Source organism: Myotis yumanensis, unplaced genomic scaffold, assembly GCF_028538775.1.
Source record: "Myotis yumanensis isolate MYYU_CA2020_CCGP unplaced genomic scaffold, mMyoYum1.0.hap1 SCAF_20, whole genome shotgun sequence".
Lineage (NCBI taxonomy): Eukaryota > Metazoa > Chordata > Mammalia > Chiroptera > Vespertilionidae > Myotis > Myotis yumanensis.
In genome coordinates, this window is record NW_027223771.1 from 7057107 (window position 1) to 7073209 (window position 16103).

At 53.2% G+C, this 16103-nt stretch overlaps 1 protein-coding gene across 5 annotated transcripts in view; it reads right to left on the bottom strand.

Moving 5' to 3' along the window:
• NTRK3 (neurotrophic receptor tyrosine kinase 3) overlaps positions 1–16103 on the bottom strand; it is a 215084-nt gene that overhangs the window by 54127 nt on the left and 144854 nt on the right. The window contains exons 14-15 of one of the 5 annotated variants that reach the window (XM_070400436.1): positions 14317–14451; positions 11002–12969 (exon numbers count right to left, since the gene is read on the bottom strand). The exons of 3 other annotated variants lie outside the window; for them this stretch is intronic. In XM_070400436.1, coding sequence (XP_070256537.1) covers positions 12851–12969; positions 14317–14451 — 254 coding nt within the window. In that variant the 3' untranslated portion in view covers positions 11002–12850. Of the gene's footprint in view, positions 1–11001; positions 12970–14316; positions 14452–16103 lie in introns of those variants that run through there. One more of the 5 variants, XM_070400437.1, reaches the window with a different exon arrangement.

The window sequence follows — 16103 nt, forward strand, 5'->3', positions numbered from 1 at the left end:
CTCTGGGGCGCAGGCTGGGTGTGGGGCAACGGGGCCGCCACATTCTGCCATGGCTGCCAAGTTCATTTCTCAGCGGGACGGGGCACTGAGGATGCAGGAGTTGGCCAGCTACACTTCCCGGGCGGCACGCCGCCAGGCCACGCGAGGAGCAGACCCCGGTAAAATGTGCGGAGAAACTGAGATCCACCCAGACTCCCAGTGGGAACAGGGAGCGTCGTCGGCCTCTTTGAGGAGTGAAAGGTCATCCATACCTGGACCCCTTCCTAAGCAAGACTGGCCTGGGACCTCCTTCCAAGGGGACAACAGGTACACTGACTCACTCTCAGGACTCTGTTCTCTATTCGAGAAGGAAACAGAAGGAAATGACCTTAATTCCCTTTCTCTCCCGATCTACCCACCTCCTTTTTATCTTCCCCTGTTGCCTTAGATCAGTGGTTCTCAACCTTCCTAATGCCGCGACCCTTTAATACAGTTCCTCAGGTTGTGGTGACCCCCAATTTCATAGTTACAAATTGAACATAATTAAAGCATAGTGACTCATCACAAAAACAATATGTAATTATACATGTGTTTTCTGATTGTCTTAGGCGACCCCTGTGAAAGGGTCGCGACCCACAGGTTGAGAACCGCTGCCTTAGATGAATTGATAGTTCTTTATGCCAAGGTCAACCCCTCCACCCAAGCTTGCATGGCCTGTTTCTTCCACCCAATTTTGAATCCAGTGTTTCCCTCTGTCCTCCCCACTGACATGTCACCTCCAGGACAAGGTTTCCTCAGCCTCATGAAAAGCAGTGCGTGCCCCACCTGCCCTGGAAATTCCCGCGCCCCCTTCATCACCAATGGGCACCAGTTTACCTTCTCCCGTGCCATCTGCCGACCTCCGCTCCCTACGCGTTCCCAAGCCTTCACCCTCTTACCACTTCCCTCCCTGACCCACTGGTCACAAGTCACGGATCGCCTGAGGCCCCAACCACCCTGGCTTTTTCTTAGTCCTCACTCAACATAGGTGCACCTTGTCCTTCAGGGCCTGGCCAAGGCTTCCCTGAGCTCTCGCGACACTAGCTGTCTTGCATAGCAGGAGGGATGCTCACGTATCATCCGACACAGGTATGATCAGGATTCTGGAATCCCAGACACACAGGTGTTTATCGCAATGCTGCGTGTGACTTCACTGTGCCTATAGCCGCGGCCAGATCTGAACCATCTTTGGCACCCGGATGCACAGCCCGGCACGTTGCAGGATGTTTAAACAGTCATTAAGTCACTGACTGTCGTTAAGAGAATGTGTGCCACTGAGGCATAAAAAACCCTCAGTCGGTGGGTCGATCGTGTGGGTGAACTTCCAGGGAAAGGGGAAACACTCATTCCTACGAGATCTTCAAAAGGAAAGAAGGATTTAATGAAGGGCTTGGTTAACAACTTTTGAAAACTGAACAGCTATTTATCCGGCAGCCACCGTGCCGGGCGCTGTGGCGTTAGCAGATCTGCAGACTGACTCCCAGCGGCAGCAGGAACAGGAGGCGGGTGGGGGTGAGGCCAGGCAGGAAGTGAGCCAGCTCTGAGTGGCTATGGTGACAGGTCTGGCTGCACTGTGCTGTCTGCGAGCCCCACTCCCTGCCACGGGCACGGAATGAGCAGTAAATGGGCACAGGTGAGTGGGTGAGGGCACCAGGCCTCCCTCTGGCCTGGCCTTCACCAGCAAACTCCTGCTCCACTCACTCACAGCGGCTTCTCAGCAGTCACTGCCAGGAGGGAGGAGAGCGGGAGCTCAGAGTCCCTTCCACCCTGTACTTCCTTCATTCCCAGCGCCCTGGCTTCCAGGAGATGCCAGAGCCTCCGACGGTGGCCACACACGCCTGAGTGGGCTTCCAGGGCTGGCGGCCATGGCCCCGCCCTCACCTGGCAGCCAGGAAGGACCAGCCCCCAGGGATCCTGGAACACACATGGCACCTTGGCAGCCGCCTCTGACAGATGACCAACAACAGCTTGCCTGGGCCGTGGGAAGCGACACAACCTAATTGCACTATTGGTCTCGACTTCATTGCTCCTCCCAGGCCCGATTTTCCCCTCCTCGGTTGCCTGCGGATCTGAATCCTTCATGCCGCCCCCTTATGCCTGTCTGTGCCCAGGATGTCTGGGTTCCTTCTGCGTCATCTGCTGTGTGGTCCACGCGTCTTGCCTTTCCCCGGGTCCTGGTCTCCAGCAGACACAGCCCAGGAAGACGGAAGAGGGGAGGGTAAATGTCTCTTGCCTGGTCAGCTTCTATCCCACGGTCCCCCCAGAAGGACACTAAGGGCCCTTTTAAGTATATTTTTTATTGATTTCAGAGAGAAAGGGAGAGGGAGAGTGAGAGAAACATCAATGATAAGAGAATCATGGATTGGCTGCCTCCTGCACGCCCCCTACTAGGGATGGAGCCTGCAACTCTGGCATGTGCCCTGATCGGAAATTGAACCATGACCTCCTGGTTCATAGGTCGATGCTCAACCACTGAGCCACACCGCCTGGGCTCTAAGGGCTCTTTTAGAGAAAAAAAGGAGGAGGCATGTTGGAACCCTGAACATGGGCTCTGCTGCCACCACTGAGCACTCCAAGAGAGAAAACACCGCTATCCCTTGGCCTCCAAAGCTGCCAGTTTGGATAATCTCATGACCAACCACCCCTCCCGCCCCCCGCCCATCTTCTTTCCACTGCTATTCCCTTCTATTTGCTCTAGCTGCTGACTTCCCTCCAGGGTGGGCCCCTCCTCCGCCTGGAGCCCAGATCAAGGGTTGGCTGCAAATGCCTCGCTCTGAATTGTCTGTGGCCTTTTTACACCAGCGTCACTCGCTATGGCTATGCCCCAATCAACGCATTCCTGGGAGGCCGCCTGCTTAAAGGCCAGGGCGGGAGGTCGGTATGCATCGGCCATGCCTCCCGACCCTCGCTCTGACCTTGAGAAAGTCAAGGGCCATGCTTGGTTAGTCGTCTGTACAACCCACAAGCTTAGCAGCTCCATTCAGAATGCCATTAACATTTCTGGACTAGACAGCTCAGAATCCCCAGCCCTAAAAAAATCAGTAAGGCTCTGGCCAAATCACCCATGGGAGTTACCTGGCCCTGTATTAATATTATATTTAGGCCCGGCCAGCGTGGCTCAGTGGTCGAGCATTGACCTAGAAACCAGGAGGTCATGGTTCAACTCCTGGTCAGGGCACATGCCCGGGTTGTGGACTCGATTCCCAGTAGGAGGCAGCTGATCAATGATTCTCTCTCATTAATGTTTCTATCTCTCTCTCCCTCTCCCTTCTGCTCTGAAGTCAATAAAAAAATATACATTTTAAAAATTATCTGAAAAAATATTATTCAGGTTCCACCCACGGCAATTATACACAAGAGCAAAATACTGTAAAGCAATTAAATGTATCTGGATACACCAATCAATGGAATAGTATGTATCGCTACAAGAGAATGAGGAAGTTCTCTCGTAGTGGCTCCTTTGGCTCTGGCTTCTCTCGCTGTGCCTACTGTTTCTGACGTCCGCCCATGTGGCAGCATGCAGCAGCACCTCACTGCTTCTTATTACTGAGTAGTCTTCCATCATGTGTGCACCATAGATTGTTCATCCACTCATTCATCAGCTGATACACATTTGGGCTGTTTCTACTTTGTGGGTATTCTGAAAAATGCTACTATGAACATTTGTGTACAATTTGCACGTGTGTGTGTGTGTGTGTGTGTGTGTTGAATATATCACCGACACAAAAATGTTTATGTTGCAAAAGATTCGTTAAATGGCACATGCAAACACTCCTATGAAAAAGGAAGTAGCAGCATAATGTAAGTGTGCAGGTGCAGGCAGAATGGCTCGATTGTGGTAAATAATGGAATATGTACTAGGAAAAGCTCAGAGGGCAGGAAGCTGCAAATGATAAAAGTGCTCTGGGTGAGGGATGATCGGATAATTTACGTGTTTGTGTGCTTTTCTGGATTTCAACAGATTTTCTACTGTGACCATGAATTACTTTTATAATCAGAAATAAAAACACCACCACCACAATGTTATTAGAAGGGGAAAAAACCTTCCCATTCATTTCGCCAGGGTCTTTACCTCTCTGTTACAGAAAGCTATCCTCCCAACAGCCCACGAATGAGGGAGGGCAGGGTGCAGCCCATGCCTGTCTGTCTGTCTCCCTTTCTCTGTCTCTCTCCCTTCCTCTCTCTCTCTCTCTCTCTCTGTCTTTCTTAGTCACAGCATCTAGAAAACTGCAGATCCCCAATAAATACCAATCAATTTTGAAGGCCTCAGGGTCAGTCTCCATGGCAACCTGACAAGGGCATGCCGCTGTATGAGCGCTGCCCAAGCATGGACATGGTCCAGGAAGAGGAATGCCTGCCTTAAGCAGCCCAGGTTGCCAAAGGACCAAGCTGGGTGCCAACGGGATCGGGCTTCCCAAGGCTGCAAGGAATGGACATCTCTTTAAACAAGGGAACGCCTCAACTGATCATCCCACTTGTGGGGTTCTCTGAGCTGCCATTTCTATTTACACAGCTGCAAACAGATATCATGATTCAGTGATTTTAAGAGCTACATTTAAGCCCAGCTGGCGTGGCTCAGTGGTTGAGCGTCGACCTATGAACCAGGAGGTCATGATCCAATTCCCAGTCAGGGCACGTGCCCGGGTTGCGGGCTGGGTCCACAGCGTGGGGTGTGCAGGAGGCAGCTGATCAATGATTCTCTCTATCATTGATGTTCCTCTCTCTCTCCTCCTTCATCTCTGAAATCAATAAAAATATATATTTTTTTTTAAAAAGAACTACATTTAAGAACCTTCCTCCATGCTCACCTCACACGTGATTCCATCATACTGCCTCATAACTACTCACTTGTCTGCACCAGGCCTGTCCCTTCCACGCCTACATCGAGGGGAATAACTGGGAAGACCTTTCTGAGCGGTAGATAGGTCTGAGAGTATAAAAATAAGTACATTTTCAGAGTTTCAGAACAGGAGTGTCACTGTGACATTTTCACTGCAGAATGTTCTCTAGGTTCTTGGAGGTAGGAAAAAAAGGCTGGAGAAAAAGCAGAGGTGTTAGTGTCTGCAATAAAAGCAATGCCTCCTAGAGACCACGTTGCTTGAAGGTTCACGGATGGTCTGATTTGCATGTTGATTAGCGTCTCCTGAACACCCCAAACGGTCCCCAAAGTGGCTCCGTTTGTTTGTGCCTCCAAGAGTGTCAAGGGTTTGCAGAAAGAATTAGTGGGAGAGGGACCAGGGCACGCTGGTATCATGTGTGGAAAGGGAACATAGGGCATCCGAAGCTTGTAATTTTAAATTGAACTGCAATTTGGGGATTATTAGTGGATTTCAATTAGCCATGCTATAGAATCAGGGCATGATTATCTACCAGAAGCTTTTTTTTTTTTTAACATTTAAGCAACATCACTGAGCAGCATAAACAGGCGAAAAGACCCCATTCCTGCCAGCTTCACCACCAAAACTTCCATCGCTTCTGTGTTTCCCCCTTTAATTTCTTTACCTCCCTCTTCTCCCCACTCACATGCCATCACCCCCGACTGCCCAGGTACGGAGATGTTTTGAACACGTGGTATCCTTCATACACCTGCACACCCAGGAGAGGAAGATAAAACGTGCCTCCATTTGTTTCAGATGCAACAACTGAGAAATAATATTCCCCCTCCCCGATCAACACGGCCAGCCAGGCCCAAACCAAGGTGCTTTTCGCCCATGCTGAGCGGGGTTCCCCGAGTTCTTGCTGGAGGAGGCGCGGGCTGGAAGCTGATGGGGCGGGAAGAGGTCCTGAGGGATGTGCTGAAGACGTTTCTTGAGAGAGAGGGAACCATGATTTCTAGAAACTGCCTCCCCTCCGCTCCCATATCAAAGGACGTGCGTTCTCTTAATTAAATTAACAACAGTGATGACAATGATAATAGATAACTCAAAGAGAGGCCAATACCACGTCACCAAATAAGAGAAGTTTTACGAGTTCAAAGGCAGGGCAGCTAAGTAATGGAAAGTGAACTATTATCTGAAGCCCGGCCACTTCTTTACAGCCTGCTTCCATCTTCTGCGCTATAAATAATTCAGCGTTTTCTTTTTTCCTTAAATATCACAAAACCACGTCGGAATCTTTATGTGAAGGGTTCTGCTGTGTCCCTCTCTCCCTGCTCCTCACCCTCCCTAACCGGCCCAGGCAACTCCCAGGGGAGCAACCCCTCAAGCTTTCACATTTATTCTTTGACATTTCAGACTATTTGTCAGGCAGAGCTGCCTTCTTGAGATCAAAGTCGGAAAATCTCGGAGAGAACTCCCACGTGGCCCTGTCCTGCTGCGACAGAGAGGGTCTGTTAACCCCCGAGCAGCTGCTCCCTTCCTCACCCAGAGAAGTCCCCCAGCCCCAACCCCAGGGGTGGCTCTCTCTCCCTCTTTCTACCTCCCTCTTGCTTCCAAGCCTCCCCAGTACTCAGGAGGGGGCAAAGGTCCTTCTTCCCAGACAATACACCAAGGCACTCAGCAGAGAGAGTCAGATCCAAGGACTAAAGATGCCCCCCACTCGGAGACAATGCTGACTCCTGGGGGCACCTGTGGAGGCAGTCTTTCATCTAAGCTCAGAGACAAATGAGGAACAGGGAAAGGCAACTTACCCCAAGGCACTGTTAGTAGCAGTGCAGACACTGGGCTCCAGGTCTTCGCTTCTGTGTGCTACCACTAGGGGGTGGCGCCTCCACCAGCCCAGAAGGGTGGCCAGGGTTAGGGCTGGAGTCTCAGGCACTTATGTGAAGGGACTTACCATTTTCTTCGGAGAGATCACAGGGCAGGTTTCCTGTACCTGCCCGCCAGCTCCCGGATCATGTCTGTGTCTGTGCAAAGCAGAGGGCAGCGGGAGGGGGGACTGAGCCTGCAGCTGGGCTAAGGCGTCGGCGTTGGGCTGTGTTGTTCATCTTAATTATCGGAAGGCTGGTGGTTGGCGAACACATCTGCTTGGTTCTTCTTTAAAAAGCTCCTCACCACATCATAACTCAGTTTTCCTAAAGCGTGTGTGTCGGTTTATTAGCAGGTGTTAAATGAAGGGCATTCTGTGTTCCATTGCATGTGGAATGTGACATAAAGCAGGACTTGTCAGAGCCTTTAACATTCCTCCGTGCACTTGCGATTCTACCACAGGTGGCCACGGCAATGGTCTCCAAAGTTGCCTGATGGGACTTGTAGCACTTCATGAGACTAAAAGGAAGCAGTGCTGCAGCCAACGGAAGGAGGGCACTTAATCCCCACAACATCGCTTATCTAAAAACTAGAGGCAGAGAGGAAGGGGTGTCTGTGCAAGTTGGGGGTTTCAAATGAAGAGAGAACCGCGTGGCAGAAACCGGAGCTTTGCCCAGAAAACATAACGGTTCGTGTGGACGATGGTTGGTCAAGTGGTTGACTCAATAAAAAAATATTAAGGTGGCCAAAGACATCTTCCTGAAACTGTGCGAGGGGCTTACTCTGTTTTTCTAAACGACCAGATTAGCCATTTGGTATTAAAGGTACGAGGCGGCAATTGCCCGTTACAGTAGCGAGAAATGTCAAACCGACAGCCATGAAGATTGAACAATGCCACGAGTCGTTCAGACATGGACGGGGATTTAAGTCATTCTCAGGATGCACGCTCCATGGGAGGTGTCCCCTCGGCTCCTCGCGGGCTCAAGTTCTCACTGGCCGGCTCTGCACCTGGCTCCTCTGGAGTGACAGGCTTCAGTCCGGAGCTGTGGCCCGAGGCGGGGAGGTACAGCCAGGGAGAGTCAGGGGCCCCGGCTGTGTCCTCTCTAATGCTCAGGACACAAACTGCTTTCAGATTACTTTTCGGGCTCTCCGTCACGTGACTTCTCTCTCAGGACTAACACCGAAGGCATGCTGACTCTTTGCTGTGCACGTCAGGCATCGGCTGGGCTGAGCTAGCAGCCAGCCTGGACTCTGGCATGTTCCTGCTCCCTGCGACTGTCTGCAGGCGGGCCCTGGACCCAGACTTGAGGACTCGCTGTCCTTGATTTGGCAGCAGGGGGGCAGATCTTGGAGCCTGCCTGTCCGGCAAGTGCTGAGAGACTGGACGTGAGAGGGCCTTTGTAGGTCCAGGGGTCTCCTGGGCCTCCCGTCAGCTTCAGACTCAGGACCCTCCGTGGTATGTGTCCCCGACAGCCTCCAGAACCTGGCGGTGTCAAGGACATGCCTCCCTGGGCCACTGAGAAAGACCGTGTCCCAGGCTCTGTACACGGAAGCCATTCCTCCACCAGCACCCGTGAGTGAACCCTGCCCCCCACCCGCCACCCTCTCTTTCCGGGACACGTCCGTTTGGGGGTCAAGACTGCAGGCTGTTTGGCCAAAAGGCTGCCGCGAGCCTTGCCGAGTCAGGAACGCTGCGATGCAATTCTAACACGACACAAGGGCGGAGAGAGACCAGCACTGTGTGAGCTTCCCAGCATGAAAGTGGGTGGCATTCCCGAGCCCGTGAAAGAACGATCACCAGGCCACGTGGGGAGCCATGAGGTCACTTTACCGGGAACAGGTCCTTGCCCTTCTCACCGCAGAATGAACTTGGGACAAGCGACGGGGAGACCGTGTCTTTTTTAAGGGAAACGGGCCAACTGCTCCAGTGAGGCTCCCGAAGGAGACCCGGCTCCATGTTGCTACCATGGTAACAGCACGTGGCTGGCAGGGGCCACGAGAAAAGGAGAGGCACCAAGACGAGTTGGTTGTCCCTGTCAGCCACCAAGGCCTCCGGTGGCCCTCACCAAAGTCAGGCTCGGTGGGGTTTTCCGAGCTGCCGTGATGCTCTGAGCCTCAAACTCCTGTCCTCACAGCCTCTCCACAGCTGAGCAGGGAGTTCTGACCTGCCCTCTAATTCTCAGTCATCAACTGGCATCGCTCTTAGACGGGGGCAAAGGGGAGAACTGCTCAGTGTCTTTGCCTCTCAGAAAAGCCAAGCTCCCTGCTCGTCTCCTCCACATGCCCCTCTCTCCACCCTCAGCCAGACCAAAGCCAGGCGCATGCACGTCAGAGAGGCCTTGAGCGGCTCCTGCTCGCACAGAGTCATGGGAAGACACCACGACCCTGAGACTCCCAGGGCTGCCCCTGGGACCACGTAGGAAGCTCACGCATCTCCTGTTTTCCAGGCTTGTTTCCTCAGAGCCCTCAGCCGGGCGGTCTCTACAGCTCTGGCTGTTCTCTGAGAAGCTGGTCATTCTGCCTTTCCTCTCTACCTCCAATGGTTCCAAACCTTTCCCAAATCGGACCTGCACAGACTCGGTCATGCCATGGCTGGAGGCCTTCGACACAGACTCTGGGCCATCAGCATCCTCTGTGCCCCGTAGGATCCGTGCCTCTCAGAGATCCTCACGGGAGCCAGCACGCCCCAGTCCGAGGCTAGCCCACAGCTTCCTCATCCTCGCCAGCTCTCATCGCCCCCCACCCAGAGCACACAACCCCTGAGCTCGGCCTCCATTCCCACCCACCTGAAAGTCTGGGGGTGCGGAGGACCCACCCTCTCAGGTACACACCCAGGTAGTTCATGACAGGAGGCACAAGTGTCCTGACGGAACAGGACGGGATGCCGAGAGGTGTGAGACCTTGTCCGCCTGAGCAAGAGCTGTAACCCCAATGGGAAAAGGGGGTCACTTTAGGAAAGTTTTACCCACTGAGGAGGAGGAATTGAGATTGAAATCCGACCCAGATGGGCCTCAGAATCCTGATGGAATCTCTGAAGCACCCCAAAAACAGACAAGGAACCTTCTCTCTTGTCAGTACGTCTCCTTCAACTCACTTTTGGGGTCAAGTAGGAGTGGAGGAGGCGGCTTCTTTAGCTCTGGGACTACACTGTCAGATCTAGACTATATTCCTGGGAGGTGGGAAGTGCAGGGGTGGGAACAAGACTTCTAAAGGCGAACACTGAGTCAGAGCTAGGAAACTGGGGGCTGCAGGCAGCTTCACCCACGTCACCAGCGGCAGCGTGGGTGCGTGGTGGGCAGGCGGAGCTGGGAGGGTGGCTCCCCGTCACTTCATCCTCTCCGCTGCCCTGTCACATCTGCTACCGCCACCCTGAGGAGTTTCCCTCCGTCCCTCTCGGGGAGCCTAGAGGGAGGGATTATAGGTTAGAGAAGGCATTTCAACCTTCTCGGCTGTGACGGAGCCCAGGACCAAGAGCACAGAAGTACCCAGCTAGCCTGCTATTCTCAGTAGGACCCCAGGACTCCCTTACCTCCCTCTCAGGTAGCCCACACGAGATCTGCCATGAGCATTTAGCCCACGTGAGTGTGTGTGTGTGTGTGTGTGTGTGTGTATGTGTGTGTGTGTTTGTACATGCATGCGTGCACGTGCACATGCTTGCATGCATGGGGTGTCTCTATAAATGATCCACAGGTTGGCCCATCTTCCTCTGGGCAAGGTCACCTCCCCAAGGCCCACAGGGAAGAATAAACCACTCCCATCCCACTGGTTTGCTGGTGCATTAAACATAAAGGATCCATCAACCCCACTCCCAGACCTCCCTACACATCCACTCGGAAGAAAGGGTCTCCATAGGCCATGGCTGTTCGGACAACACAAGTGTCCCCCAGCCACCAAGAAGTCAAGAGTCTCAGTCGCCTGAGTAGTGTCTGGGGGAGTCAGGTAGGAATCTGGCTTCTGCCTCTTGTGCTGTGTGACCGCGGGTGAACCACTTGACCTCTCTGTGCCTATAATTCCTTCTTAGTAAGATAGGGAAACACTTCACAGGATGGACTTGACCTATTTGAAGGAGTCTCAATGACAGCCACCAAAGGAACAGACTATAAACACCTTTGGAAACAGGACTTGGGCTAAGAAACTTCTTTAAAAGATTAACAGTAAAATAGGACCGGGGGCGGGGGATGTGAGTAGCTTAGAACTTCCATATCTTCTATATTCTTTGCAAAATTGCCAAATAAGAGGTCTGATCCAGCCATTTCATTAGAAAATAAAGTGTTTATTAAGAAACTATACACTGAACACTCCTATAAGTCTCTGAGGAAACACAACGCCCCATTGTGATAGCACAAGGTGAGGAAAATGGCAGGATAAAAGATGCTGGATGGATGGAGCCTGGGAGGCTGGAAATGAGGTAATGAATACAATAATTAAAAAGCATCACCCTCAAGCTTGCTCCTTAAAGCCACACTCAGGAGGAGGCCTGGCCCACGGGGCTGGCAGGACACAGTGGGGAACAGCCTGACATGAAGCAGGGGGCGCAGGGTGGTGGGGAGCTGGGAGGAGCCGGACAAGCACACACCTCGTGGCCCTGGAGACACCCCGAATCCCTGGGTGATACTTGGGACTCGGGTACCTGGGAGGCCACCCCAAATACTGGGCAAGAACTTGGAAAAGTTGGAGTTTGTAAACGCCATGGGAGCATCTGCAGAATCAGGCTGGGCATCTGGTATGAAGAGCCACCATGCACAGGACCAGGACATCAACCCTAAGTGGGAACCCTCGCCCCCAGGGAAGTCTGCCAAAGGCAGAGAGTCTGTGACCTAGTTCTGTGCCTCACCACCCAAACTTGGTGGGTTAGATCCACCACCATTGGGCCCTAGGAACTCCCTGGGGGAGGCGCCCTGCTCCAGGCTCTCCACCATCCAGGGGCAGCCTGGGCTGACTTCCCACAATGGAGGTACTGTGGGCGGGGGTCGCTGGGTCCACCCCAAAGTCCTCTCAGCCAATGTGGCAGCAAATCTGGGAGAGGTTCAGGCCCTACAACTACGCCTTTATTTTAAAAATCAAAGCGGGGGACCTCCCTTTCCTCTCCCCAGTGGGTCAAGCTGAAAATGGGGAAGCCACCTCCCTCATTGGGAGAGGGCAGCTGTGGGGTAAGGCATGAGTCAAAGCAAGCAGGTGAACACGCATCGTGACCAGGGAACAGGATGACACTCCCACTGGCGCCATGAGAGGGGCGGGGGGAGGCCCATTTTTACTTCTTCCCCTTCAGCTCCTCTTGGCCTTGACATGGTGATTCCATTGGATTCCACAAGTGCTCAGAGTCAAGAACAAGTGAAAATGGGGACGAGATAGAATCCTGGGAACATGGACTACCAGGAAGGGCCGTGGTCCCTGGTTGGCCAACTCACAGGCAGGACCTTCTACAGCCCAAGCGTGTCGCGCTGCAGACCTAGGGGCCAAGGAGGAGTTTCTAACGCCACACGCACTGTGAGCCGCTCCGGAGAGAAGAGGAAGTAGGGGGAACTGTGTCCAAAAATATACAGGTATGGTTTTCTCCACCAAAAATAAAAGTATAGAAAACAACTGGGTTTCCATTCTTTCCTCTGAGACCTAATCTGGTGCCAATATTCGGGCCTGGCTCCCCCTCCTCGCACCGCCGGCTCCACCTCTGCTTAGATGCTCTTCCCCACGGGAGGCTGCGGGCGACGAGGTGGCTCAGAGCTGAGCCAGGGAGACCCCAGGCTTCCAGGCAGGGCAAGTGAGGCCGGAGCAAAGCTGACTTCAGCAGGCTTTCTTGTGGTGGCTGGGTTGTTTTTGCAAAGCAAGAGAATGGCTAGCGTGTTTAAAGGATGGTTCCTGGTGCACAGGTTTTGAATTCTCTTTATTGGCTCTAAAGATGGTGGCGGGAGCTGCCTCGGAGGCCAGACAAAGAGGAACACAGTGATGGCTGGAGGGAGAGGGTGGCCCTGCCAGTGTGGATGGGGAACACCGGTCTCGATGGTGGTCAAGGGTGTGGGCACCCGTGGCTCATGCAGTTTCTACTGAGCATCCCCGGATCCAAAGAGAACAAGGCCTAGAGCTTCCAACCTCTCAGAAGGGCCAGCCTACCCAGGTGGCATCAGAACAGGGAGGCTTTAAAGGAGTTTTTAAAAGCCATGACGTCCTTTGCTGAAATAAACATTGACATCCTCAACATAGATGCCATGGTTAAGAGGCTTGGAATGTCCAGGAAGGCTTATTGGATTCAACATAATTTCTCTGAAACCTATAAAAAACAAAAACAAAAACAAAACAGAAAAACAGAAAAAGGCAAAATAAAGTAAAAAACCAAAACCCCCAAAGAAGATCAAAACTAGGAGGGCAAACAGAGAGGGAGCTGGAAAGGGGGAAGAACTGGAGATACGGGCACAGACATACTGGAAATAGCTAAATGAACAGTCAGCAAAAGGGAAGGAGAGGAGGAGGAAATTAACTTAAAACCAAGCCTGGTCAGAGAAATCGGAAACACTCCATTTTGCTGCAGCCTCCACTGAACCCAGGAAGGGAAGTGAGCAAGATACTCGGGGGCTTGGCCTCGGCTTGTCAGTGGAAGAGGGGGAGCGGCCTCGTGTCAGTGGGAGGAACCCCTGATGATGCCCATTCTGAAGGGACACTGGAGGGCCATTTCTAACCCCAGAGCTGGAGTCACACAGACCCCCTGTGACCACACTGCGGGGGAGAGGAGGGAACTCTGCACTCCCAAGCCTACCGCTCTTTCTCATGGACTTCTCATCTCATTTCACCAGGAAGGGTTAGGAAATGACAGCTGATCTCTCCACCGTCTCATAGTCTCCAATCTTACGGGGATGGACTGTCCTGAGGAGCAGCCCTGGGGCCAGTGGGCCATGGGCAGCCTCAACCAAGGAGGGCTTCCATGGCAGCTCAGCTCTGTCTGGCCACACTGCCATGGACGGAATGGGGGTGTCCAGAGGTGGGTGTTCCTGATTGCATCTCCAAAAGGAGGTTTTTCAGTTAACCTCAGGTCAAGACAATGTTGGTAAAAGAAAGTCTGTGAAAAGTGTGTGTGTTTGCCTGTGCATCATGGGCAGCTGGAGGTGGGGAATATGGTGGGGAGAGACTGAACAGGCTGCACTGAGACTTCTCCCTCCTTCTCATCAAAACAGAGTGTTGTCATCTTGGATGTGGGGAGCCCCCTCTGCAGGAAGCAGGCTGGGATTTGTGAAGCTAGAGGGAACCTCCCTTGAATGACATCATGTTTAGAGAGAGGGTCCGTTTCAAGATGTGACGTTTCTGTGATGGCTGCCCTCTGCTGATGGGGCAAAGGCCTTTCTGGGGTCTGGGCAGCCTGCGCAGAGGGCTGGGACCCCTCTGTTCCTCCCCAGGCCCCGGCCCTCTCTTGCCTCTCACACAGCCCTCACCTAGGCCTCCGAAGCGCCCTTCCCTGGAAGACTCTTCTCACCTACGGGATGTGAGCACCACCCCACAGGGGCACCTCGTCCTTCCCCGTCCTCTGGGCTATATGGAGACTCAAGGAGGTCTTAACATGGTCAGAATCAACACTGGCCCGGGGAGGGGTCTGTTCTGCATTCAAAAGCCAAAGGAGGTAACTCACCATGTGACCTTGGGTAAGACACTTCCCCACTCTGGACCTCAGGTTCCTCATATATATAGTGAGTTGATGGGACTAGATGATCTCTATTGTCCTTCAAGTTTAATATCCCATGATTGTCTATGTTTGAAAAGACCCCTGGCAGAAGAGGCAGACAGTTAATGGTCAGTTTTGAGCCCCGAGTGCAAAAACACAGGGAAGTATTGTTCTCAAGTGCACAGTGCCAGGCAGAAATCCAGGTGCTGCCAGCTCCTGCGCTCACGCTGCTTGGCCTGCAGGGCGGCTGGTTTGTTGTAGGCATGACATCTAGATAGTACCCTCTGAGTATGGCACGGTGGCATTAAAGAACTGCCCAAGGGAGTCAGGAGGAAAGACCTGCCATCACCTGGCCTCTGTCAGACCCTTTCCCTAACGTGCTCGTCCCTGCTCCCCTCTGTGGGCCAGGGCACCTGAACTTGTGCCCATCACTGCTACCTGGGTGATTCCCAGGGCTGGAAGGATGACTCTTAGGACCTAGGAGATAACCCTGCCGGTCCCAAGACCCTCTTTCTGGCACCTTCTCTCCCATAGAAGAAATTCAGCTAATCTCCAAGAGGGAAACAAGTACAGGGTGAGAGAGGGGAAGACAAAAGGGGGTGTTCGGCCCCTTAAAATCTTTCTTGCCTTAGTTAGGACATAAAAGTCGGAAAAACAAAAGCTGTTGGTTCGCTGGGGACCACAGACTACAACGCCTATGAGCAGCATCCTTATAGCCTGAGAGAGAAGTCTCCTTTGGAGGCCACGCCGGACCATGGCCTGGAAGGCCCCAGGGCAGGCCCATTAAAGGCAGGGCCAAGCCGGCCTCAGCCTCTGCCAAGGTCCCTGAAGCTGCCTCCGTGCACACAGGCCTTTTCCCATATGAGCCGGGATCTGAAGTTTGTTTTCTCTGGAACTCTTTCCCGGGTGGAGTCTTTCCAAGATTCTAATGCTGGAGTCTGATAGCATAAGAGGCAGTGCTCCAACATCCTCCCCTCCTCCCCTCCTCCCCAGAACAGCCCGGAGCAGAAAGGAAAAAGCATCTGCTGGGGGGAGGGCAGGAGAGACCAGGACCACCAGGGACATGACCGGGAAAGGGACAGATGGGGGGTGGGAAGGTCAAGAGGAACAAATACTTCGCTGAAGAAGACCTCGCCCACCCTGGCTCAGGGACCCCACGTCTAACCTTTTCCTCCATCTGTCGACAGTGTTCCCCAAAGTCACCCAGCGCACAGCTACTTGCAAGCCTCCTGTAGCTCAGAACAAAGCCTGGCCCTCAGGGACTGTCTAGGCCCATGTTTCCTGAGAAGCGAGCCAGAGACTCTGGGATCGTTTTGGGAACGGGACGGGGAGCTGTGAAGACAGGCAAGGGGAGAAGGGGCGCTGCGTGCCCCTAAGGGTTGGATGAGAGGTTTGGGAGCCAATTCCACTGAACCAAGAGCAGGTTAAGTCTTCAAGGGCAAGTGCTTTAAAATTCATGGCAGCAAAAGATGAACCAGCTCCCATGGCTGAGCAACACGGAGGAGGCCTAGACCTCAAACTTCTGCTTTCCCGATCATCTCCCCTCCGGCTGTCACGGGCCCCTCCCACACTCTGGACTTGGAGTCCAGGGCCCCCAGCTTTCCAGCACCCGCCAGCGAGGAGAACGTCCCCGAATCGTCTGCCTGCATGCTCCTCACCCCACTCCGGAGTCTCTAGGCCTCCTTTCTGTACTTGCTTCCTCCTTTTATTATCTGACATGATAACTTTATTACCTAACTCCATAAAGTGGTTTA